Source organism: Phocoena sinus, chromosome 4 (genome assembly GCF_008692025.1).
Source record: "Phocoena sinus isolate mPhoSin1 chromosome 4, mPhoSin1.pri, whole genome shotgun sequence".
NCBI classification, from domain to species: domain Eukaryota; kingdom Metazoa; phylum Chordata; class Mammalia; order Artiodactyla; family Phocoenidae; genus Phocoena; species Phocoena sinus.
This window is the reverse complement of record NC_045766.1, coordinates 135,609,501-135,632,883: the sequence shown is the minus strand read 5'-3', so window position 1 is coordinate 135,632,883 and position 23,383 is coordinate 135,609,501. Positions and strand designations below refer to the sequence as shown.

The following is a 23,383-nucleotide window of genomic DNA, read 5'->3' as shown; positions in this document are numbered from 1 at the left end:
CTGTGGACATCTTTGCTAATTAGAGGAATGAAGGGTTCATTTTAGGACTTGATCCTAATGATAAAATATTCCTTCCGTGGATTTGATACCTTCTGAAACGTTCCCTTCTTCTTGTGATCTATGGGCCAGCACACACTCAGTTATTATTATCAACACCTAATGATAATAGACACACACACACACTCACACGCACACTCACAAATGCACGAAGGTTTTGTTCAAAAGAATAAGCTTTTAACAAAGCTGTAGTTGGAGCACTTACTTGTTATCAGTGGTACAACAGCAGGAAGGTTAAGCCGAAAATCTCTCGTCCAAGAAAGATAGCAGAGTCTGGTGGCTAAGAATGAGGGCTCAACAGGCAGAACACCTTGGCCCAAAACCGGCCTCCACCACGTATTACTGTAGGACTTTTGGCAAGTTACTTAACCTCTTAAAGCCTCAGTTTCCCTATGTGCAGAATGGGAGTAATAATTATACTTGGAGATCCTAGAACCACTGTGAAAGGTGAAGCAGTGGGCATGGGAGCCAGCCCATGGGTAACACTTAGCAACTGTGGGCTTTCATCAGCAGCAGCACCACACCATGTCTCTTAGTTTCCTGTGATTGCTGTAACAAGTTGCCACAAACTTGGTGGCCTAAAACAATAGACATTTATTCTCTTCCAGTTCTGGAGGCCGGGATCCAAAATCAAGGTGCCATACTCCCTTTGAAGTTCCCAGGGAAGGATCCTTTCTTGTCTCTTGCAACCTCTGGTGGCTCCTAGTGTCCCTTGGCTTGTGGCTGCACCACGCCAATCCTCGCCTCCATCTTCACATGGCCTCTTTCTCTGTGTCACCTCCCGCTCCTTCTCTAAAGACACTTGTGATTGGAATTAGGCGCCCTCTAGATAACCCAGATGATCTCATCTTGAGATCCTTCACTTAATTACATCCGCAAAGACCCTTTTTCCAAATCAGGTCACGTTCACAGTTCCGTGGGTCGGAGCATGGACATACCTTTCTTTGCAGGGCCACCATTCTACCCATTACACCAAGGTGGAACGGATACAGGGCATCCGGTGAGTCCAGAGATCACTTTCCCTTGTCCACTCCCCCAGAACAGATATGATGGGCAGGTAACTGTGAACTCAGTGTCTTATGCCACGTACAATCAAGCACATCTTCCAGCTACTCTCACTTCAGGCCATCATTTACCGGAACTCAGTATCATGGTACTTATATTTTCCAGCCACGAGAATGTATGTTTTTTTTTCTACATGAGATCAGATATTTCTTAACATTTTCTAGACACCTATGCTGATGGAATCAGAGGGCCCAGCAGTGATAGAGAAAAGGGATTCTCCCCTGTGTCATGGGAGCCGTGAAAAGCAGGAGGCCTGGGTGCCTCTGGCCCTGGCCCCCAAAAGCTCACGACATCGCGGCTGGGAGTGAGCATAGGGACAGAAGATGACACGGGGACCACAGCCAGCCAGTTGGGAAGGACTCAAGAATGTGGTCGCCTGGAGCTCAGCATATCACTGTTGTTTTGAACAAGCTGCCTTGTTAAAAATGGCTTTATTGCGAGGCGCTGTTGACCAGAAACCCATTGCGAAAGGCTGGTGATTCACTTTGCATATCTCATAATCCCACATTTACAAATCACCCGAAGATAGCCTTTCACATTTGGATATTTAAAAACAAAACTTTGACTGCGGCCGTGAAGTGGTATCAAAGTTTACCAAAAGTTTGTACCAAGAGAGGGGCAAACAATATACGCCGATAAGGGGGAAAAAAAAGGCTCTGGTGAGAAAACGACCCATTGTGTTTTCTTGTCAGCTGTAGTTCTCCAAACGGAGCTGGTTTTCCTCATTTGCATTATTTTTCCTCACATCATGGAACAGAAATGCAGGCCCACTGTAATTCAGTTATTTTAGGGCTCTTTAAAATTCAACACATACGATTTAAATAAAGCTGAGGAACTGTAAGTACGTCTATCTTCCCTTACTTCCCTCTGACCCTCGGAGCACTGCAGCCTGACTTTTAGGGGGAAAATGTAGGGAGGCAGGGGGGTTATCAACTGTTCAGAGCCACCTCAGTGTATATCTGTATTATATTTTCACATTTTACTTGCAAAGCTTTAGCCCTACTTGAGCTTTCCTTTTTTTTTTTTTACATCTTTATTGGAGTATAATTGCTTTACAATGGTGTGTTAGTTTCTGCTTTATAACAAAGTGAATCAGCTATACATATACATATATCCCCATATCTCCTCCCTCTTGCGTCTCCCTCCCACCCTCCCTATCCCACCCCTCTAGGTGGTCACAAAGCACCGAGCTGATCTCCCTGTGCTACGTGGCTGCTTCCCACTAGCTATCTATTTTACATTTGGTAGCGTATGTATGTCCATGCCACTCTCTCACAGCGTCCCAGCTTAACCTCCCTGTGTCCTCAAGTCCATTCTCTATGGAGCCCTACCTGAGCCTTCTTATTATTGAACAATTGCTTTCAAAGCCCTAGAACAGCTCAATTGTTATGGAGATTAAAGATCTGGATTGCAAAACTCCTGTAAATAAAGTCTTCACTGACAAACCCAGTTTCCTAGCATAGACTTTTCTTCCATAATCTCCTTCTGGCAGAACATTTGATGTTTTGATACTAGAGATTCAGTTACCAGCCACAGTAAATAAAACAAAATAATAATAATTTAAAAAAAACAACTCCAGTATAGAATGCACCCTAAAAACAAACATTGGCCAATCATGTTTATTTTCTGTTTCTTTGGGCACTCCTGACAATTGATAGGGGGGAGGAAAAAAGGAATGTACCCCTTCTTATCCAGTTGATTGTTGATTATCAAGCTATGGAAAGTCTTCAGATTGAGCGTTAGCTAATTCAGCCTCTCCCAAATGGCACGGAATATAACATTTATTGTTTAAAAGAAATGAGCATGTCTCAAGGGAAAACAGAACCATGGCACCAAGCCCCCGAATGAGCCACGGGTAGGAGAGAGAATCATTGGGCAGAAAAGACAGTGTCTCCTCCAGACTCAGGCTCAAGGGCCCACCGTGATTTCACACCACCTAAGGGTCAGGTCTGGGGATAAGAACATTCCAAGTATCATTTCAAGATTGTCAAAACATCCTCCAGTTGCAATCAGTAGCAAGAGTTAACTGTCGCTTTTGTAAAGTTGATTCTCCTTCTTAAGATAGGACCCCCTGCTTTCCCACCTGGAGGAAGCGTGAACAAGAGGGTGGAGGAGATAGTGGGGGACTCTGATCTGTGCATCTCAGGTCACTTAACAGCTCGGGAAACCTGAGCATTAAAACACTCGCCAGTACGGACTGAAATAGGGCTTATTTCTGCACACCACGTGTCCTTCCACCCAGTGTCACTGGATCTGAGCCTCCACAAGTTGATGTTATCAGGTCTGGCTAACAAGATCTGGGTCCTTCTGGGAGCATGAAGGAGGATGCGCTATGGTCCTTCTGCCTTGGCGTCTGGGTGTGACCACCCAGGTGTCGTAAGAGCAGAGCGTCCCTAGGGAAGGCGTGTGAGGAACTGAGGGGCCCAGGTGAGTCAGCACCACTCTGGGTGTCAGCAGCTCACCCATCTGGGGCAGTGAAGTTTCCCAGATCCGTAACTTGCTGGTTCCTGCTGCAGAAGAAGTCCTCTTTGCCCTATAGCTTTATGTGCTCAACCTGATCATCCCAAGGCCGGATCAAGACCGAGAGAGCTTATGCTATGCATCTTGGGAAGGGCTACACACATACACTTGCTTGGGAGGTTTCAAAAGAAGATCTCGGGGTAAAAAGGGAGGAAGAAATAATCCGACTAGTGATTGCGCTTCTTGGAGTTGTAGGTCATACAAGGAAGAGAACGTGATTGTCTTATTACGTCTCCTGGGGTTATCTCACTGTTGCGGCCACTCATGCATGCTCCATTAGTGCATCTCTCTGTCCATATAAGATGGCAAATTATATAATGATAAAGTTATTAAAATATCTGTAAAAGTCAGCACGAGCTCAAGGGCTCGACTTGGCGTTTCTGCCCATTAAGTAGTTTATTTGCATTGCTCCTCTCAGGGTCTGTTAATCTTCATCCGTACTTTGCTGTAAATTGCCTGCTATGTGGGACAACCATCGTTGCCTGAGTTTTAAGCCGTGTTTCTGTTGGTCATCCAGCGGGGCTGGGATCTTTGGGATGAATGCAGCAGCTTTTGAAATGTGCAGATCTTTCCCCCGCCCAGGTTTGAAACTGCAGCGTATGTCTGTGATCGGGTCTATACCTGGGTTGTTATCGGAGCCGGGGCCACCGCAGAATGACGAGGACGTTGCCTGGTTCTCACGTTTACTAAAGGCAGAAACAAAATAATTATGGCTCACATTTCAGGAATGACTGATACTGTTGGTTCATTTAACCCGTACCACTAGCCACCCACGAGGTGCGTGGCGAGGTCCTGAGGGTCCTGCCTGCTGTGCTCACTCAGGTGGTGGCAGGCCCATGAGTCCCAGGCCCTCACCGATCATGAAAGTCATTAACAAGGTGGCCCTAACTCTAATAGGCTGTAATTCTGCGGCTCTCAGGGATTAACGCCTAACATTCTCAGGAAGCCAGCAGAGATGTCCCAGAGCCTCCCACTCTGCCCCCCGATTAAGAGGCCCCGCTTTCTTTTTTTGGTAATATTTCTGCTGTGTGATTGGGCTTTCTGAGCCACCACGTATTGCCAAATGGGAGAAGCCATTGCCCAGACGTGGCTCTGTTTAATATGATTTTCCACAAATTACAAGGCGTGACTTTAAAATTGAATGAGTGCAAAATTACGGGTGGCCAGTTCAGGTGGAAGGGAGAGGAGATCCTGTTATTCTTATTCCAGAATCCCTTCCCGATTTCCTCATTTGATACTTTCACGCCTTGCCGGGAGGGCCGTGGGCGGAGACGCCTTAGAGAGTCTATAAGGAACTTCTCTTATTTTTCAAACTTTCTCCCTGGTCGTTCACGGGAGTGCTCAGTGGTCTGCAGAAGTCAAAGCGGAATGCCAGTTCTTCCGTCCCTCCATCCCATCAGTCGGGATGGAGCTGTTCCTCCCACCTCATCGTCATAAGGGAATCAGAAAAAAACATGGGAACCCCCAGAATGCAGTTCATGAGGAGAGCAGGATCTGGATCCACAGATTAACGCTAAGATCTATGTGGATATAAATAATGGGAATTCAAATCCCTGGCTGGCCACTTCCCAATTAGGTGACCTTGCAAGAATTACTTCAGTCCTCTGCACCGCTGTTCCCCATCTGTAAAACGGGCACGGTAATGATGGTACCCAGCTCACGGGAGAGTTGCGAGGATGAAATGAGTTCACATGCACAAAGCACCGGATGCCTGGCGTGCGGTATTTACCCTCACTGCCTCACGAACTCATCACAGGGATTGAGATATGCTTTCGTCGGGTATTTACGTAGAGCCCGGCGCACTTTAAACACTCAGTAAGTGGTCAGTGTTATGCTTTTTACTGTTATTGCTATTGTTGTGCTCTTGTTGGTGGCGTTGGTGCCTCAGCGGGGAGTTGCACTTCCGTCCTCTCCTACGAGCCACACAGCTGCTCTGCGATCATGACCTTCTTCCGTGTCCCCTTACTTCCGGGAGTGATGATAGCCCTGGGGCAGACAAGGGCAGGGTGGTCTTAGTGTCGTCTTTGTTCAAGTTCAGTTTCCTTGGGTAAATTAACAGGAGAGCACATACCCACTTCTCCACAGGGTCAAATGCAAATGGAAAACTCTTATAGTTGAAAGGGACCTTAAATGTCTTTCTAGAAGCCCTTTATTTCACTCATGAGGTGCTGAGGCCCAGGGAGCATCAGTGATTGGCCCACTTGGAGGAGGACCTGAACAGTCCTGGGGTTCCTGGTCCAGTGCCCGTCCTACTGGCTTGATGTCTCTCTGCCTGGGGTGGGGCGCGGGGGGGCACAGAATGTGGGCTCTGCTGTGAGTACAGAGGGCGCATTAGGACATTTACGCCGGCTCCGCCTCTCCCTATCTTTCTCGACGAGATGGTGGATCCCCACGCTTCGATTTGGTATCACGTGCTTCTGTCTCCATCCTTCCAATGTTGAATTTCATACTGAAGCGGTAGGGATTTTTTTTTAAAAGGCAAGGATAGAACACCTGTCCCAAGGCTACCCTCCGTCCTTCTCAGCCCCGCCAAGCGTCCCCAACCCTACTCCGGGGTGGGGAGGGGGAAGATGGCAGCAAGGAGGCTGACAGGACACTCCCTGTCCACAGGGCCCACGTGGGCAGCAGCCAGGGGTGACCCCGGCCCTGTCCCCTTACTTGCATGAATCAGACACATTCAGAGGATGTGGAAGGTCAGCCTCTAAGGCATTTTGTACAAACCATCTACAAAAGGAGTTCTTTGAACCACGTTTCACCCTCCTGTGTGATCTGAAGTAAATGCCTCCCGTGCTGATTCCGCCCCCAGGCCCAGGCCTTGAAAGCCTGCTTGCAAACTAGGCCGTGGGGCAGAAGCAGGCCAGCAAACAGGTGTGGGGTGAGACGGGCCAGGGCCGCAGCCGCAGCTGCGGGAGCAAGGCGCGGGGTGTCGGGGCCTGGGGCTGAGTGACAGTCCTCCTCGTCCCAGGTCAGGATGCTGCCAAGTCCATGTCATTCACGCCCTGAACGGTGTAGGGCAGTGAGAGCCAGGGCACCTGGCCAGACCCCAGCATCCCTGCGGTGGCCACGCCCTTGCTGGTGAACTCAGGGTCAAGGGCACGAATGCCCGGGCCAGAGCCACCCAGGACTGTGGCAGGAATCCCACGAGCGGAGACCAGATGCCTTTCTCCCTGAGGTGCTACACTGACGGGTGGCTTCCGGGCTCCCTTCCTTGGCTGAGATCCCATGACTCCGTAGTGGCCTCTCCTAAATGAAACTTAATTCAGGGTCAACAGGAGACACGGGCGGCGCTGGGCTCTCGGACCATCCTGACCACCTGCCCCGAGGCCTGGAGCTCCGGGTTTTGAGGATCACACACTCCTAAGGAACAGATAAGAGGAGAAGGCCAATGACGGGCCTTTTCTTGCTCCAAGAAACTGATCCACTCAGAAACAGAGCATTCAGTGCAGCTGTACATTTTCTCCCAAGGTTGATGACTTCCTCTGAGTTAGGCAGTTCTTACAATGACTCTGAACTTCTGACCACTGGAGATGAGTGAATCAGAGATAGGCCAGAATGAGATGGCCAGCCACCTCATTTAGATGGGTAAGTTGGAAGCCCAGAGAGGTTAAGTGACTTGCTGAAGGTCACACAGACGGCACCCGTATTGGAGGGCTCGGCTTCCCTCTGCCCGTCCTGCCCAGCTTGAACACATTGTTAGTATTTGGATAGAGCAAAGCGAAGCTTCCCGAGCCGTCCCTGCAAAACAGCACTTAGGGAGAAAAAGGGGCCGTTGGAACAAGATAGGGCAAACACCAGTATGCCTCTGCACGCCGCTCCACCCAGTTTCTCATCTTTATATTACCAAAAAAAAAAAAAAAAAAGTCTCAAATAACCCAAACAGGCAGGGTCTGATCTGCAGACAGTCTGCAGGCATCCACCCAAGAACCTGCCGGTCGGCCGGTCCATCCTCCTCTGATTTATGCTGTGTGTGTTAAGCCTTAAATTGTTGAGACTGTGGCTGGCTGCAGTGGTATTACTGGAGGGTTGGTGCATGTTTTCGGCTCACAGACCTGGCTCCGGGACTGGAGATGTTGGCCCCGAATCAAGTCCAATCTCACACCTGTCTGAGACAATGAGGGCCTTGTTAGACGCATCTCCAGCCCAGGCAGCTCACGCTGCTTACTTTTCACATTCAGAACGGGAAGGGGTGGGGGGGTTCTGGGGGCCCAGGAGAAGCCGAGGCGAACCTGGGACATGCTGGGGCTGGGACAAGCTGGGTCACTGCCTCCCTTGCCCTCTCCTCCCTCTTCCCCTCCCCCGCATCTTATAAATCTTTCCTTACTTTTGGAAATTTAAAAAAACAAATAAACGATACCAACAGTAGCCCTCTTACGAAAGAGAATTTCCTACTGCAAAACAAGGAGCTCGGGGCCTGCTGGAGAATCAATTGAGTCATCGGGCGGGTTGAGCGAGGCAGTGGGAAGCCTGGTGCCTAGGGCTAGGCGTACGGCTCCTGCAACCGGGGCTGACACTTGAACTCTTCCCACACCGATGGGCTCTCCTCTTCCTGGTTTTCCCTTCCATTGCTGACGTGTCAGTGACTGGAGCAGAAAGCAGAAGGGGACTTCGTCTTTAGCTCTGTCCTTATCCACTGACGAAACAGCAAACTGTTCTGTCCCAATTCAGCACCCCCCCCCCCCCGTCCCTTGTCGTCAACAGAGAGGACAGAGCCAGCCACCAGCACTAAGCCTGCGGACCCTTTGCAAATCCAGTTCTCCCGAGACCCTGACTGGGCAGGACCTCTTCTGGGTCCAGGTTGGCACCCCTCAAGGCCAGCGGCTCTGAGTGCTCATCAGTTGGTCAAAGCCAACCTGAAATGACTTGCTTTTCATAGGAATGCATGATGTGGAGGTCCATAGGAGAACGGCCCAGAAAGGAGTTTCCCAGAGTTATATAATCCACCCCTTCCTGCAAGCCCTCCCAGTGGGGAGCCCATGCAGGAGCACCTCGTGATTCCTCTCCTGTGGAGCTGTCGTGTCTAGGGGGCTGCGGTGGCCAACACCTCTCAGTAAGCAAGGCTCTTACCTGAGCTGGGAGGCATTTGGGCACCAGTGGTCCCTCTGTTCGGCTTGTTCGCCAACAAGAAACAGGCAGCCCCATCCTCCTAGCCTGCAAACTACTGTGTCAGCACTAAGGCCCGCTGCTGTCTCGTTACCTCAGCCTCGGAGACACAGCAGGGGAGATCTGAGACCTAGGACTTAGCCGAGGGGAAGTGTGTGCCCCGGCCATTTTCTTAGCATAAATCCCTTTTAACTGGTATCTATATATGTATCAGCCGATGTCCCCAGAGGTACCAAAGGACAACTTTTCAGGGGCAGCAGAGTGAGGCATGGAAACAGCACTGAGTGACAGAGAATCTGGGGATGTTTGGATCCCGTGCAGTGGGAGGTGGCGTCACTGCTGAGACCTTGGCCTTCAGGGAGGCCGGGATCGCACGGCCAGCCTCCCCTCAGGCTCCTCCTAAAACCCATCCTGTCTAAGCATGTCACCTGTGGAGGAACGTGGTGGAGGAAGCAGATGTTGCCACGTCTGATGGCCACAGGGGGCCTGGTGCAGAAATAAAAGAGCACCTTCGCCACTGATTTCCTAGCTTCCCCTCCAGCCGAGGCCCTGCCTTCTCTGGGTCATGAGATGTTCCTCCCTGAGCCCGCTGTGCTCCGAAATGACCGAAAGGCAAGCAGACGAGCCGAAGGGAAGCTGGGGCCCCGACACTGTGAGCAGCTGTCTTTTTACCTGCCTTTTTTTCTGGGCTCTGAGCACCTGTGGCCAGCCCTGCCCACCTGCTTTGGTCCATGCCAGTGGCCCACCCAGAAAGCCCCTACCCCTAATACCCTCCACCTCCCCAATCCTGCCCCATCTCCTTCAGGACATCTTCGTCCCCACCAAGGACCAAACGGACCCCCCTTCTCTACTCCTGGACCCGTCTATCGGGTCCTCTCACTTTTTTTTTTTTTTTTTTGCGGTACGCGGGCCTTTCACTGCTGTGGCCTCTCCCGTTGCGGAGCACAGGCTCCGGACGCGCAGGTTCAGCGGCCATGGCTCACGGGCCCAGCCGCTCCGCGGCATGTGGGATCTTCCCGGACCGGGGCACGAACCCGTGTCCCCTGCATCGGCAGGGTGAAGGTTTGCTGCTTCTCCAACCGTCATGGGCTCCCAGGAGCGAGCACCTAAGGTTGCCCTCTGTGCTGCGCAATCCTCGAAACCCACCAGAGGGATGCCTCTCAGACGGTCAACACAGCACCCCACCGACCTGCCCCTCTCCTCCCCGTCTGCAATCACAGTTTTCCGAGGATGACAAGTGCTCCTAGAAGTTCCAGGCAGGCAGGAACGCTCTCTCCCACGTCTCCAGACCCCACGACCCTGGCCTGGATCTCCAGGGAAAGGGCTCAGGGGGAGTCATTGAGGAAGCATGTTCCCTGCTTTCAGGATTTTCAGGATTTGCAGGCACCAAGCCTCGCTACTTTCGCTTCTTGCTTTCGTGATTTGCCCTTTCTCCGCTTCCCAGAGCCCGGCTGGGAGCCTGGGGGAGGGAGCCCAGCTGGTCCTACCGGGGTGATAGCACACCTACCCCTCCCTGGGGCCTTTCTCTCCACTTTTGCGACAAAGAGGAAATTGGGAAGTCTCTACGCTTCTTAATCTTCTGCCCCCGTTCGTTACTTTCTACGGCTTCCGTTAACTAGAGAGCCACCCTTTCCCTTTTGCTGTCCCTGCCCCATCCAAGCCAAACTCTCTCCTGCCTTCCTTGTCATCATTCAGCTCCTGACACAGCTCACCCGGGCCTGTCATTCAAATGCCTGAACCTAGGTTCACGTGTTTAATTACAGATTTGAACCCCAAAGTTGGACTAGGCTGTTTGTCCACTGCTTCCTCCTAAGGCCATGCCCCCACCTCCCTGCCATCTCCCCGGTGCCTGTGTTCTGCCCTCTCCCCCGCCGTGTTCAGGTGTCCCTGTGTCACCTCCTTGCCCCAGAAGCGTCCCTAGGTTCCTCCGGGTTCCAGCACTTTTCAAATCCATCCTTCCAAGTTCACTCTTTATCTTGCTAGCCCGTCTTATCTTCCCACCCGTGCTCACAGCCTCTTGCCCAAACTGACCCACTGACCGGCCTCAGGGCCTCGGGTCCCCAAACACTGAAACCTCTCCCTGCCACCACCTTGATGGCTTCACTCTGTGCCTAACAGGACTACAGAAGTCCAGTTAACCCCCTTCCCCCAGACCCCTTCTCGTGGTCACATAATAGTTTTCAGCTGGTGGACAAAGGGCCACGCCAACCCATCTGTGTTGGCCCCGCTGGTCTCCATCTGAAAAAAGTGCTGGAATGTGGGCCAGCAGCAGGAAAGCCATTTGCTACCCTCCTTATCAATCTTCCTTCCACTTTTGTCTCCTCTCCCTTGGTCCCTCAGTTCCAATAGAGGGGAAAGTACTTTGGACGTGTTGTTGAGGCTGGTTTGCTCTTTTTTTCAAGGATGGCAGGAAGTTCTTGTTTATTGGAAAGGTTGTTCGTTTCCAAAGACGCTACGGAGCCCAGCAACTACCTATAGGACGATTTCTCGCTGCCTTTTTTCGGGGTGGTATATTTTTTGGTATACCAAAAAATAAACCAACGGGGGAGAGGCAGGGAACACAAAGGGAGATGTTATAATAGGCTTTTGTTGGTACTTGCATTTTCTTGTTGAAAAACACGGTAAAGACCCCGAGGTGCTGAGGTGTGGACAGAAGCCTGATGTTATCAGGCCCCTAGAAATCCTGCCTGGAGTCCAGTGGCAGAGGCAGGACCGAGAACTCGAAGAGACGGAGGCAACTGGTCTTGCTCAGTACAAACGGTGCTTTTAGTCTGTCGTAAACAGCCTGTGCCCCAGGGCTCAAATCCTTCAAAAGTTTGCCTAGGTAATTGCGTTTCATTGCCGTCTGGCATGTGCTCGTCTGTCTAATCTGGACGTTCAGACAGCCAGGCCAAAGCTTGCGAGACTGCAGGAGAATGAGCCCGTGAATTTAATCCACTTGAAAGACAGACTAATACAACTGCGCCTAACTCATTATTTTAAGTGATGTGAGCAGAAGAGGGTATGGCACTTTCCATAAAAGGGTTTAAAATCAGCATGTTGGTTGCAGCCACTTGGCAGTTGAAGGCTATCAGAAGAAAAGGCCGAACCAGGGTGGCAGTGTGACCCTGCCTCCCACCTCTTGGGACCCCCCACCCGAAAACACAGCCGGGGGGTGTGGGGCACGGGAATGGTCCCCCCCTCCCTCCCTAATTTTGAGTTGCATTATTCATGAATTCACAGCAACAGATATCAACTTTTATTTGAGATTTGGGGTTGTTTGGGCTCAGTTTCAGGATGGAAAGGAGACGTAAATGGGGTCAGGGCTTCCCGCCAGCACCACGAAGCTCAGAATCCCAGGTCTGCTGGCAGGAAAAGGTACCCCTCCCCAGCCTCCAAACGGCACTGTACTTGGAGATCGCACCTGTGTGCGCGCGCGTGTTTTTTTTTCTTTTTTTGAAATTTAGACCAGTTTCTTCGTTTTGTCAGTATACGGTAACTAGGTTCGAGGGGGAAATGGCTTCGATCATCATATAGTAAAAGCCGCACTCTACAAGCAACCAGAAGGTCTGTCCCTGCCCTGTCACTAACCTGCCGTGGGGAACAAGAAGGAGTCATCTCACCTCGCCACACTTCAGCTTGCTCCAACGTGGGGCTGGCTCGAAAAGCCTCCGAGGTTGCTTTCTGCTCTATCATTCCATGAGATGTTGGAATGAAACCTTAGAAATGTTGACAGTGAGTTGCATCATCACCTGGTTACACATGACTCATGCCCAGGGAGCTCAGGAGAGGCAAGCGCTAGCCTGTCCCTTCCCAGGTGGCAAAGATGACGTTCAGCTCAGGAGCGATCTTGTCAGTCGTTTACACCCGCGGCTCACACGGGGCTCGGCATGCCAGCTCTGAGACTGGGTGCCAGGCTGTGAGACTGTGAGAAAGCGGCCGTCCCAAACCCTGCCTCGGGGACAGAGCCCTGGCCGCAGCATCACGGCAGACGGATGGCCACCCCTGGTTCCCGGAAGGGCTCCAGAAGGTGCCCGCCACACTCCTTATCTCTTAACACTCCTCAGTTTCACTTGTACTCGGCCCAGGCCACGTGCTGCATTAAATTTCTCTGAGTCTGGGGGCACCTTTGGTAGTCACAGCGTCCGGCTTTGTCATCACGGTTTGACACTGGGGTTGTACATGCCTAGCCTGGGCTGGGTTTCCCTAAGGCACCACTGGCATTTGTGGCCGGATCATCCCCTGCTGTTGGGGGGCCATCCTGTGCACTGGGTGATGTTTAATAGCACCCCACCCCTGGCCTCCACCCACGAGATGCCAACAAGCATCCCCTTACCCCAGTGGCAACAAGCAAAAACATCTCCAGATGTTGTCCGGCGTCCCCTGAAGGAGAAACCGCCCTTGTTGAGACCCATCTGGGAAATTCACAAGGGTTCAGTCGGTCCACACAGGATGTCAGTGTCGGCCACAAACGGCAGCCCCTTGGGCCTCTATCCTCATCAGCAAATCAGTGCTGACTCTTGGCTTCTGCAGGCCGCCAGGATCCCTGTTCTCCGGGGTCGTCCCTATTGCTGAGCAGGAGTTTCTAATTGTCTGCTCTCTCAAACTCAGCTTTTAATTTTTAAAAAGTCTCCATTTTAGTCCAAGTGACTAAAAACCTACTGCTTCTCTGAGAAAGCCTTCCTTGACCTTGTAAATCAAAGCAGTTCTCTGGAGGGAGGTTTCCCACTGCTGGGCTCACAGTATCATCTTTCTCAGAGTGACCTCATCTATTAAAGGATGAAGGTTGTATTTGAAATGCCATTTACTTTCTCTGAGTCAGTACATGAAGCTGTGGATCTTCAGATGATCAGAGGTCTGCTTATTACCAAGAGTTGTGTGTGTGTGTGTGTCAGTTTTTAAATCGAGGTCTGTGTTGGAGTTTAAAAGAATTCCGGCAGATTTCCATTTGCCTTTCTGAATCAGAGTTTGGGGCGATGTTCCCCTGTGAGTGTAGATTGCCCACAGACGCATCTGACTTTATTAGTTTGCGTTCTTTGTTCAGAGCACCAGGGATGAGCTTATGAAAGTACACGCGGCTCTTATCTTCAAAGGCCTCCTTGATGCCGCAAAACTCCACCTCAGCAACCTGTGCTGTTAATCTGTCGCCGTCCCAATTAGTTCACGTCAAGGTCAGTTCTTCGGGGTGTGCGAAACGGCTGCAGACTTAGGTGAGCCGATTCCTCTTGTGCGGATCTCGCAGGGAGGTGGTGGGGGGCAGACCGCAGGAGGGGCAGGAGGTACAGAGGAAGCCGATCGCGATCCCCACCCCCACCCCCAGCTCACAAGCCAGAGACACCCAGTGATCCTGGCAGAGGAACCCGCCACCGAGCGGCCAGGCAGCTCGGCCTCTTCCTCCCAGCTGCTCCGACGGCAAATATCCAAGTGGTTACCGATTTTCAAAAAACAGAGAAGCGTAACGGAGCCATTCCTTGGGGTCTCTTTATGTGTGGAGAAGCCTTGCGTTTAAGACGTAAACTACTCCAAAAAGATGTTTACAAAAAGTGAACCAGAGCTGGCGGCGCTGTAGGCTGTCACGTTCTAGGAGTGAAGCAGGACACTGGGCTCAGGACTGCCAGTCCCGCCATCTCCCAACCGAAAAGATGGGAGTCCGCGAATCGCAGCGTCTTCTGTCTCCAGCGTCGGGGGTGAGGGCCCTACTTACGTGGAGAGAACAGGCTGTCTCAATGTGTCATTACTTCAGGCACAGCGGGGTGGGAGGAGAAAAGGGTCGGGGCCAGCTGGGATGGCAGCGCCCTTTAAGAGGGAGAAATCCATTGCTCTGTACATCCAGAGACCTTCCCAGAGCGTCGTGGACGTGCAGTGTTGGAGGTGAAGGGACGGCCAGGAACCAGGCAGTGCTGGCTGCCCCCTCGAGGCAGGCGCAGTGTGTTCGTGCCCCCCCCGAGAAAGGGTGCTAGAGGGATGCGGGCGGGTGATGCCCCCGCGGGGTCTGGCCTCCTGGTCCTGCTGCTGGGAATCCCGGGAGCCCGGGCCTGATGTGTGGGAAAGGAAAATCAGGAGCGTGTGGGTGGGGAAGGGAAAGCTGGGACAGGCCGGTGGTGACAGGCGGGGAGGACGGGACAACCAGAGGTAGCCGCTGCCTTGGCTGGCGCGCACGTGTTAGGGGGTGGCGCCCCAGCTTGGGCGTCACTGCACTTCCCTTGGCAGAACGTTCTTCAGGCTGGGAGTGTTGGGTGGAAGCTCTTATTAGAGAGCGAGCGGTTGCCATTCAACCTGAATCCCAGCCCCGAAGGTGAAGAACCGCGCATCCTCGATTTCCAAGGCTCGGCTCTCCGGTTTCCCTGCAGCAGCTGGCGGGCGCCTGCCGCAGGGCAGGGTGGCAGGGTGCTCCCGCTGAGCGAGGCTGGTGCTCGGCGGGCGGAAAAGGCCTTGTATTCGGTTTGGCAGTCTGTGCAGGTGCCGCGGGAATGATGCTCGCGTCGATGGTGAAACCATGTCTCCCCAGGTGAGGGGCTGAGGGCGTTTTGCACCTCCGGCCGAGGCCGAGGCGGGCCTCGTCCTGGCGGCTTCGTGGGCTGTGCCCGCCCTCCTCCCTCGTATGGGGCACTCGGGCCTAAGGGGCACGGAGCAGGCCCTCTCGGGACACGGGCCCTTTCTCTGAGGGGACAGGGGAGAGGAGCCTTACTAGAAGCCAGATGGTGCATTAACGACGCTGGAGTCCGGATGCCGTTTCATCCCCCCAAGCCCCTCACAGGTGGGGAAACGGAGTCTCCGCACAGGGTGAGTGAGGGGCGAGCGGGGGCTCAGTCCTCATCTCTCAGACTCCCAAACCCTGCCTTCGTGCCCTTGTCCAGGCCCTTTCTCCCTGCAGGGCAGCTCGGGGACGAGGTTCCCAAAACTCGGAAATGTTTGGAGCCAACACAAACCAAAGGAGAGTTCAGTGTCTTTTGTGTTCTCTCTCAGCATTCTCTAGACGGTATTTATTGCACTCCCTTTTTCCCCATTCATGAGAGTTGTTGTTCTGGTTTTATTAGAACGCCATGTTTCCGAGTTTGCTGCTTAAAATCAGAGTATCTGGTGTAAAATGCAGTACGGGTGCGCTGGGGCACATGTCACATGAGAGCACAAGACACAGAGGCTGCTTGGCTGGGCTTCGAGCCACTCTAAAATTTGTGTGTAGGCTACAGCCTGGAGCTCGAAAAGTATGGTGGAATGGATTTGCATCATGACTTTACAACAAATAAACAAATCTCATAATAATAATATAACAGAATTTGTCAAAAGGTCCTAACTTTTTACAAACCCGCAGAAGTGCTGAAGTAAAAAGTTTAGCACAGAGCCGGAGGGGGTGGGTGGCGCTCAGAGGCAGCCAGGCTGCAGGATGGCCTCACCGGCACCTGCTGTGCGTCAGACGTCCTTGTGCGGCGGCCTTAAGAGCATCCTCCAATACCGACAACTCACAGGGCAGAGGCGGGGCAGGGGCACTCATCTTATGGCCCCTGAGGTCCCAGTGATAACATCACTCTTTTTTTCTTGCCTGCTGCCACCCTGAGGCATTTCAAGGACCCTGGCAAAGCTTCAGCCACGTTACTTGATAGGATCTGCCCAAGGGACGGCTGATACTGTATCTACTTAGTCGGAGAGATGGCTGCTCCCCCACCCACCCCCCCCGGGGAGTCCCACAGGCTCCCCTCCCACCCCATCGGCACATGGCCTTCGTGCTCAGTAGGGACTGTAGCTTGGCTCTGACAGTCTCACGCCCTGGGCCACAGAACAAGGCTCTCAAGCCTGCACCGTCCTCTTTAGAGCATGTGCTGCGCTCGGTGGGATGTTCCTTCATCAAATTAAGTTTCTTTAGCTATGGGCAGTCCTAGGGGTGCCGTGCCTCTCCCGCTGGTAGCGTCCCACTTTGAGGCGTCAGTAATTTGGTTCCTATGAGTGAGGATCCTCATTTCTGCACCGGGGCCTCAGTCCCAAGCTAGAAGCTGCCTGAGATTTCCCAGCCCTCGACAGGTCTCTCTGGCTCATCCCTTTCGGGAACTAGCAAAGGGGGCGAGGGTGCTGAAGAATGAGCGGTTGGGAGCAGAGAGCCATTTTTACCCGCCTCCATGTTTTGAGATTTTTTGTTGGAGGAGACAGACACGGAGGAATGGACAGAAATTAGCAGGGCAGTCGTGGAATAATTTGAACGTGCCCGTGATGGCCTGGCCTTACAGGAATCTACCCAGCCCATCTGTAGAATCGGTTCAGGCCTGGAAAGTGTGTATGGGGGCGGGGGGACAGAGGTTCAGAAAGTGAGGGTGCAGAAAATCTTTACGGGAAGATGTTTGCAACGGATGTTTGTCTGACAAAGGCCAGGGAAATAACTTGTCTGCGAGGGAGGACAGAGCAGAGACCAGAAGGTGCCTTCCTTTCTCTTGGAACCAAGATCCCTGCACCCCGTGTGACCTGAAGGCCACTCTCCCCCAGACTTAGGGAGTCAGTGCTGGCAGAGAATCAGAGGTGTTATCCAGACCCCCATCTTTTCTAGAAGCCAGTGACTTGTCCCCAAACCCTGCCTCGGAGACAACCGTGCCTGAGTCCAGAGCCTTTTTCCAGACGCAGCTCAGACTGATCTGGCTGAGGCGAGAGGCCCCATGGCTGGATTGGGCTGCTTCCCCTGGGAACTGTCTGGCACGTCTAACGAGGAATAGCTCTTTGCATTTACAGAGCGCCTTTCATCTGCGGCTCTCAAAGCTGCTCCACAAACAGTAATTAACTCTCACACCTGCGAGGCAGGTGAGTCTGGTTACCCCCATTTTTAGAGATGAAGAAACAAAGGTCTGAGAGGGGAAGGGCTGTGGTAAGCCGCTGGAGCTGGCGGTGGCTCTCGTGTTAGGAACCAGCATTCTGGACTCCCAGTGCCCCGACCACAAAGCCAGGGAGCCTCTCCTGGTCGGGTAAAGAGGATGGGTCCCCAAGGCAGTGAGGGGTAGGGACATGGCCACGCAGCTCCCTTCTGCCCTCCCGCAGGTAGCCTGTCACCCCCCGGGCCCACCGGTCGGCTATGAGGACGGGATCCCTCAAGACCCCAACGGCCTTTAAAACGCAGCATCCCCAGGCAGGCCTCTGCCCCGGCTTGGTCCTGGATGCTTCCCTTCAGAGTAATTGCCGGAACAATGAACGCATCCTAGCTGTACATGACTAACCAAGATGTCTTCGGCCAGCAGAGACAAACGGTTGGCAGATACCGGAGCTCTTTCACAACTTCTTTTTCCAGGATCCAGAGCCGGTGGGAACTGACTCACGTTAGCAGGGTGTTTCACTGATAGCAACACCAGGCTCGTTAGTGTCTCTGCCTGGGTGCACCACTGTTCTTGCTTGTTGTTCTGTGCTACACTTGTACTGCACAGGCCGGAGGAAACAGCGCTTCAGACAGATGGTGGGACTTTCAGGGAAATGCCTCTTCCGTAGCAGAGAAGGATACAGGCCATGGGGCCGTGAAAGCTGGTATCACATGGTTCTGAAGGTAGCAGCGGAGCATCGGGGGGCACCCTTTTTGTTCACAGGGGAGCCTGGATCCTTCTTCCAGGGGTCCCAGACAGGGAGATGCAAACCACCACCGGGGCTCGCCCTGACACATCGCCCTGGAAACTGACTCACATCTGAGTCCTGAGTCACATCCTGTTGTGTGTTCTCAGGCATCCAAGAGGGCATTACACCAGCTGCCCACGACTGAGGTGAACTTGGAGGGCACCCTGGGAACTGCCCTGCCACCTTCCAAGCTGAAAGGGGGAAAAAAAAACCCTCTAGGGAAAAAACCAGAGCCGCCTGGAGGGTTTATATGTTCACCACTTAGGTTTGGCTCTTAAAAACAGACACTGGGGCCCTGACGCATATGTAACTTGTCTGGTCTTTGTTTTTAAGTGGCTCTGAAAGGTGTCTGAAAAATCAGGTCTTTAAAGATATCAGCTAAATAGCCAAAGGAAAGGGCCCTCTAACTCTAACCAACAACAGAAGCCATCAACCTTCTGGACCCAGGCTGAGGGGGTCACCCAGCATGTGTGTGCCTGTGTGCCTTAGGGCACCCAGGTTTTGAGGGTGGGTGTTAAAAAGCCCACAGACGTAGGTGCTCAGAGAACCAGCAGGCGTCTCTGGCCATCCTCTTCTATGGCCCTGCGGGAACATGAGGACAAAGTAGGACATTTTAAACTTTTCAAAGAGTTTTGTTCACTTTCTGTTGCTTTCTTGTATTCGATTTCTTTGATTTCTACTCTAATTTTTATTATTTCTTTCCTTCTGCTTGCGTTAGGTTTATTTTGCTCGTTTTTTCTCTGTTCCTAAGGTGGAAACTCATCGATTCTGAATCATCCCTCTTTTCTAATATATGCATTAAGATGCTATAAATTTCCCTCTAAGCACTGCTTTCCACTGCATCCCACAAATTGTGGTGTTGGATTTTCATTCAGTTCAAAAGACATTTTAATTTCTCTTGAGACTTCTTATTTGACCCGTGGGTTATTCAGAAGTGTGTTGTTGAAGCTCCGAATATTCAGGGATGTTCCAGCTGTCTTTCTGTCATTGGCTTTTTAGTTTAAATCCATGTGGCCTGAGAGTATACTTCGTATGATTTCTGTTCTTTTAATTTTAAGGTGTGTTTTATGGTCTATCTTGGTGGATGCTCCCTGTGAGCTTGAAAAGAACGTGTACTCTGCTGTTGTTGGATGGAATTTTCCAAAGATGTTCATTGGGTCAAGCTGGTTGGTAGCACTGTTCAGATGAACTGTGCCCTAATTTTCTGCCTGCTTGATGTATCAATTACTGAAAGAGGCCTGTGAAGACTTCAGCTATAACTGTGTATTTTTCTTTCTCCCTGTCGTCTTATCAGTTTGTGCCTCATGTCTTTTGACACTCTGTCAGGTGCATACATGTTAAGGATCGTTATGTTTTCTTAGACATAACATTTTTCATCATGTAAGTCCGCTCTTTTTTTTAATGTATTTTATTGAAGTATAGTTGATTTACAGTGTTAATTTCTGCTGTACAGAAAAGTGATTCAGTTATATAAAGACTATATATATATTACATATATAGTCTTTTTCATGTAATTCCTCTCTTTTTCCCTAAAATTTTTCCTTCTTCTGAAGTCAGTTTTGTATAAAATTAATGTAGCTGCTCTGGCTTTCTCTTGATTACTGTTAGCCCAGTCTTTCTCTACCCCTTTACTTTCAACCTGACACTTTAAAGTAGGTTCCTTGTAGACAACACATAGTTTTGTTTTTAATTCACTCTGACAATCTCTGTCTTTCAGTTGGTACATGTATTAGACCGTTCATATTTAAAACGATTACTGATATAGCTGTATTAACATCTACCTTGTTTTTAACTGTTTTATATTCGTCGCACCTATTCTTCTTTTCTCCTCTTTTTCTGCCTTCTCTGGTTTAACTGAGCATTTTATTTGATTCCATTCCATTTTATCTCTGCTCTTGGTGTATCAGTTATACTTTAAAAAATGCTTTTAGTGGTTGTCCTAGAGTTTGCAAAATACTGTGTAATGAATGTAAGTCACCGTCAGATAACACGAGACCAGTTCTTCCTTCCCATTTCTGTCAGTACTGTCATTCACTTCACTTATCCATCGCTTACAACCACCCAATACGTTACCATTATGACTTTAAACAGTTATCTTTTGGATCAATTAAGAATAGGAAAAATAAGACTTTACCTTCATTTATTCTTTCTATTATGTTCTTCCTTTCTTTATGTAGATCCAAGTTTCTGATGTATATTATTTGCCTTTTCCCTGAAGAACTTTTTTTTAACATTTCTTGCAGGACAGGTCTGCTGGATAAATTAGCTCAGTTTTTGTTTGTCAGAGAATGGCTTTATTTCTCCTTCACCTTTGAAGAAGAATTTTGCTGAATATAGAATTCTAGGTTGGTAGCTTTTTCCTTTCAACACTTTATTTACTACACTCTACTTCTGCTTGCATGGTTTCCGAAGAGAAGTCTGAAGTAATTCTTATCATTGTTCCTGTCTGGGCAAGGTATCTGCCTCACACCTTTCCTTTCTGGTTTCTTTCAAGATTTTCTCTGTCTTTAGGTTTTCTGCAGTTTCAATATGATATGCCTAGATGTAGATTATTTGATATTTATTTTGCTTGGTGGTCCCTGAGTTTCTTGGCTCTGTGGTTTCGTGTCTGTCATTAATTTTGTCAAGTTCTCAGCTATTAATACTTCAAATATTTCTTCCACTCTGTTTTCTCCTTTTCCTTCTGATATTTCTACTACACATATATTACACTTATGAAATTTTCCCAAAGTTCATGGATGTTCTGACTTTTTGTTTCTGTTTTTCTTTCTTTTTTCTCTTTATAGTTTGGGAAGTTTCTATTGACATATTTTCAATTTCACTGAAATTCTTTCATATTTCATTGATTCTTTCCTCACTCATGTCCAGTCTGTTGATGAGCCCATCAAAGGTATTTCTCGTATCTGTTAGAGTGTTTTTCATTTCCAGAATTTCCTTCTGAGTCTTAAGAGTCTCTCTCTCCCTGCTTACATTACCCATCTGTTCTTCCATGTTGTTTTCTTTTTCCATTAGAGCCCTTAACATTTTTTTGTTGTTGTCGTTGGCTGAGTTGGGTCTTTGTTGCCTTGCACAGGCTTTCTCTAGTTGCAGAGAGCAGGGGCTACTCTTTTGTTGCGGTGCACGGGCTTTTCATTATGGTGGCTTCTCTTGTGCGGAGCACGGACTCTAGGCATGCAGGCTTCAGTAGTTGTGGCACGCTAGAGCCCTTAACATATTGATCAGTTAAATTCCCTGATAACTCCAAAATTTACGTCACATCTGAGTCTGGTCCTGACGCTTGTTTTCTCTCTTCAGATTTTTTTCTTGCCTTCTGTCGTGCCTTGTTTCTGATTTGGAAGCTGGATATGATGTATCAGGTAACAGGAACTGAAGTAAATAGGCCTTTGGTGTGAGATTTTATGTTCATCTAACTAGGAGTTGGGCTGTGTTTAATGTTTGCTGTAGCTGAAGGTGCCAGAGGCTTTAAATTCCACTAATGTCCTTGTTTTTGTTTCTGTCTTTGGGCTTCCCTAAGAACCCTTCCTTAAATAGTCTGTCTTGCAGCTCCTTCAGCTGTAACCCGCTGCTATTATACAGGATCCCATGAAGAGCTGGAGAAGTCCCTAAATGAAAAACCCATGAAAGTGTCCCCACCCCTGCCCCATACACACAGACAAGAATGCAGCCCTCAGGAGTTTCTTACTCTCACACTAGTCTATACTCAGCCTCCAACAATTTGTCAAAATTACCATTTAAATGTTCCTACCAGTTCATGGCTCCAGTGGCTTCTGCTCCCAGCAAGCACACCTCAGCGTAATTTTCTGTATTCACCTCTCTCAAGATTTCAGGGTGGCAGTTTGCCCTATGACCTCAATTCTCTACTAGATCTGAGAAAAATCGTGGATTATCAGTTTTAGGTTTTTTTTCATGTTGTAAAGATGGGAGTGATAACTTCTAAGCTCTTGACATTTCAGAGCTGAACTTGGAACCAGCAGAACATTTTGACTTGAATTATCTGATAGGGTCGTTTTTTACTTTGAAGGTATTTTGATATTGCTGCATCAAAGGTAAAAGCACTCTACTCTCTTAACTCTTATGTATGCTATGGATACCTCTGAGCTCACCACTAGCCTCAACCCCCCTTATTCCTAACTACCCCCCTTCTTTGACCTCATTTCAAATGGAAAGGAGTGGGGCTCAGGATCTCAGAGGAAGGGGGCTGTTTTATCCACTACTTGATGGATCAAAAAGCTAAAAATAACCCATCATAAAACAGCCTCAGTAAAGCAGCTACATCAAAACATTAAGTACCCTGGAAAAAAACAAGATGCAGACAGACTAAAACTTAAAATTTCTAATCCAGTAGTTTTTTTAACGGAAACATGAGCTGGTTGAGATTGGATCCTCACCTTCTCCGTCCTCACCTCAACTCTCCAGTTTTCTTGCCCATTTACCACTTAATCTCCTGAGTCCAGTTCTTCTCCAGTGCTGAAGACTCTGTGTGTCGTCAGCCTTTTTTCAGTGAACAGAACAGCGTTACCTGAGTCTCATCCTGGAGCAGGTGTGTGTGGCCTTACCTATAAATATCAGATAAGTCCCTTGGCACAGATTTCTTTTCCTTTTTAATAATATGATCATAAAAATTAGCCAGACTTACTGAGCATTTAATATGGCCGAAAACGGTGACACCCACTTTATATACAGTTTATCTCACTTATCCCTATTACCCTTTGAAGTAGGAAAACTATGTATCCGAGGAAATCAGTGACTTGCCCAAGGTCATACAGCTAGTTTATGGTGAAGGGAGAACGCAAACCGAAATCTGTTTATCACTTAAATTAGGTGCTTTACCTTGTCTGTTCCTCTCAGAGCTATAACATAGCATGTAATAAATACCACTAGGGTTCTTATCTCTAACTTGGGAACGGCTGTTTGCCAAGTCCCGTTTAGGGAGGTAATCCAGCTGTTCACGTGGATACAGCCCCCACTAGCCACAACTCCAGAAGGCAAGGACTATAATCCACTCACTACTGAGTTCCCAAAACAGTGGCCCTAATAAAGCAAAAAGTTCATTGGCAACATGAATGAATGAGGAAGTAAATAACTT

The 23,383-nt window shown here is 49.8% G+C and overlaps 1 protein-coding gene across 4 annotated transcripts in view; it reads left to right on the top strand.

The window, feature by feature from the left end:
• The window catches only part of RUNX1 (RUNX family transcription factor 1), a 249,573-nt gene that overhangs the window by 212,251 nt on the left and 13,939 nt on the right, over positions 1-23,383 (top strand). The window contains exon 5 of one of the 4 annotated variants that reach the window (XM_032630116.1): positions 666-7,502. The exons of the other annotated variants lie outside the window; for them this stretch is intronic. Coding sequence (XP_032486007.1) covers positions 666-763 — 98 coding nt within the window. The 3' untranslated portion in view covers positions 764-7,502. Of the gene's footprint in view, positions 1-665; positions 7,503-23,383 lie in introns of those variants that run through there. 4 annotated transcript variants of the gene reach the window in all.